The following is a 2670-nucleotide window of genomic DNA, read 5'->3' as shown; positions in this document are numbered from 1 at the left end:
AAAAAAAGAATGCTTACCATCAAGTCTCTTCAGCAGGTCATTCTTTGGTAAGGAAATCACTTCTATAAATTCTAAACCAACAAAACGCAAGTGAAAATGGAGTCAAAGAACAGGAGGGCCCTACCGCGACAACCCCGCCTGTCGCTGTCACTACATTAAGCCATTCATGTGGCCAGCCACCGGGAGCTGGACAGCATACCTCCATCCCCTGAAAATAAACAGAAAGAGAAAAATTTAGCAAGGCCTAGAAATGTTAAGACACTACAAAATACACCCAAAATTTGTAAAACTTTGAACAGAAACTCAGATCTCCAACAATTCATAGATGTAATAATAAATTCATAGTACAACGTTCTTGTAATTCTCCAAATTAAATATTTAAGAGTAAAACTTAAAAGTGTATTCTGCAATATGCATATTTGCTAACTGAAAACTGTAATTAAAATGAGCTGCAATGCGATGGTGAGCTATAGATATGGACAACCAACTCAAACCCACCACTGCCATCAAGTTGATCCTAACTCGTGGCCCAAGGCTGTAACTCTTTACCAGAGGAGATACCCGACTTCTCCTGCGAAGTTTGAACCACTAACCTTGTGGTTAGCAGTCCAGTGCTTAATAATGCCACCACCAGGGATCCTCTAAACAAAGAAAACTGACAACAAAACCCATCCTGATTCACAGGGACCCTACAGGTTGGAGTACAACCACCCCTTTGGCTTTAGAGTCTGTCAATCGTAGCTTCCTCCCCTGAGCAACTGAACCCAACTCGCTGCTGTCAAGTCACTGCCGACGCATAGCGGCCCTGAGGACAAGGTGGCCCTGCCCCTGAGAGTTTCTGCAACTGTCTTTGCAGGGCAGAAACTCTCGTCTCTCCTCCTCCCTCTGCATGGCTGGTGGTCTTGAACTGCTGACCTGTGTACATTTATGCCTCCAGGGCTCCTTTGAGGGATTTCTCCTTAGAGAAATTAAAGAAGACCACTCTCCTACATGATTTCCTGTGGTACGTACATAAAACCCCTTTTAAAAAACACTAGGAGACAAGGGATTGACAAAGCACCTGATGATTTGACTACCTATTAAGGAATACAGAACAAAGAATTTCCTAACAGCTTCTCTAAATACTGAATTCAATAAAGAACAATTACACTGCTACCCCATCACAAGACATTATTTATGCCATTCTTGAAACACATGAAGACAGAAATCAGGTTAATTGTAAAATTTCACACCCAGCCTGAGCAGGCCTTTATAGCTTCTAATAGTAAACGGGAATAAACTCCATACATACAATAAAGAACTAATTTAACAGAAAGTATAGCTATCAATGGGCTAGTAAAAAAAAACAAACTAACATGCACAAGATTAATAGCCAAGAGTATTGATGAACCATCTATGAAAGGCTACTAATCTTTTAGCAAATTAAAAAAAAAATAGGAGCAAGTTAAAAACATACTGAATGCAGTTTTGTTTGCTTTTTTTCCTGAATGCAGTTTAACCACCTTAAATGCAGCCCCCCACACTTACCAGGCTTCGGTTTAGGTCTTACGTTTTCGGCATCGTCTCCGTTAATGGTTACCGTCACGATGTGCACAGTACAGTTGGACAAACCTGGATCCAGACACACCGCTGTGGGGAGAAGCAACAGCCAGCCTTACCAGAGCCTGCCGGGTGTTTCCATGGCTTCCATCATTGTCTCACTTCCAAGTTCAGAGGTCCTTTCCTGTTCCCAGCAAAGGGCTGTGGTGGCAGTGTCTCACACTGTCGTCACAGACATCGTGGACTGAGAGCTACACAACGTTGTGGAGCAAAGTTTGGAAACTGAGGGGTTACGTGGCACTGACCAGTGGTCTAATGTTTCCACCACCAGAAGAAGAAAAACAAACCCAACAAAATCACATCTTCCAGTGATGCATTTGGCATGTGGAAGACAGGCTAGTAAATAATAGAGTTCAGAATGTAGTCAACTCTGGAAGGCAGTTTAATTTCAATGGTTCTTCAACTTAAGGCCATTTTTGCTCAAACATTTTCTCAGAAGGACGTTCACTTAGAGATGTGACCAATCTGAACCTATTCTTTCTCCTCCGTGAATTGGCTCAAAAAAAAAAAAAAGTCATGGGAGTTCTGACCATAACAAAGGGCACGATCATCAATCCTTCTGTACCTAGGAGAATCTATTGCATTAATTTTCAAGAATTTGTTCCCAAGAGCACAAGTGAGAAGCAATACAAACCTGGAGAACATTCCGCAAAGTCACCTTTATAACCGGTTTCTTCCTCCAGCTCCCGCAGGGCAGCGGCTTCCGGGCTTTCGTTGTCATCTATGAGACCTGTGAGTCCATAGCATACGGATGAGGTGGGCTGGGAACCACGGTACCCTCCGAACCAGCTGCTGCTGAGCCCGTTACCATTTGGACCCTCAGTGGGTTATGGAAAATGCTGCTACAGATGACAGGGGAGGAGGAGAGACTGGAGCACATCCTGGCCCACCAGGCCTTTAGGACGATGACCCCAATTAGAGCAGCCAGTCCACAGAGAGGACATGACCAGCCCCATATGAGACATGATGCCCCTCACTGACCCATGGCACCAGAGACACAGTGTGGGAATTGCACCCGATCTGATCCTGCCACACTGAGGCAAAGCACTGGGGGAGTGCATCGGAACAGCA

The 2670-nt window shown here is 44.2% G+C and overlaps 1 protein-coding gene across 1 annotated transcript in view; it reads right to left on the bottom strand.

Annotated features, from left to right (window-relative positions):
- NUDT5 (nudix hydrolase 5) overlaps positions 1 to 2670 on the bottom strand; it is a 21610-nt gene that overhangs the window by 3745 nt on the left and 15195 nt on the right. Inside the window, exons 6-9 of the mRNA XM_004712633.2 lie at positions 2234 to 2329; positions 1528 to 1629; positions 200 to 208; positions 18 to 71 (exon numbers count right to left, since the gene is read on the bottom strand). Coding sequence (XP_004712690.1) covers positions 18 to 71; positions 200 to 208; positions 1528 to 1629; positions 2234 to 2329 — 261 coding nt within the window. The remainder of the gene's footprint in view (positions 1 to 17; positions 72 to 199; positions 209 to 1527; positions 1630 to 2233; positions 2330 to 2670) is intronic.

Source organism: Echinops telfairi, unplaced genomic scaffold (assembly GCF_000313985.2).
Source record: "Echinops telfairi isolate 266 unplaced genomic scaffold, ASM31398v2 ScPeMD7_7473;HRSCAF=8511, whole genome shotgun sequence".
Classification (NCBI taxonomy): Eukaryota; Metazoa; Chordata; class Mammalia; order Afrosoricida; family Tenrecidae; genus Echinops; species Echinops telfairi.
Note: the sequence above shows the minus strand (reverse complement) of the source record. Positions and strands in the feature narration are given on the sequence as shown.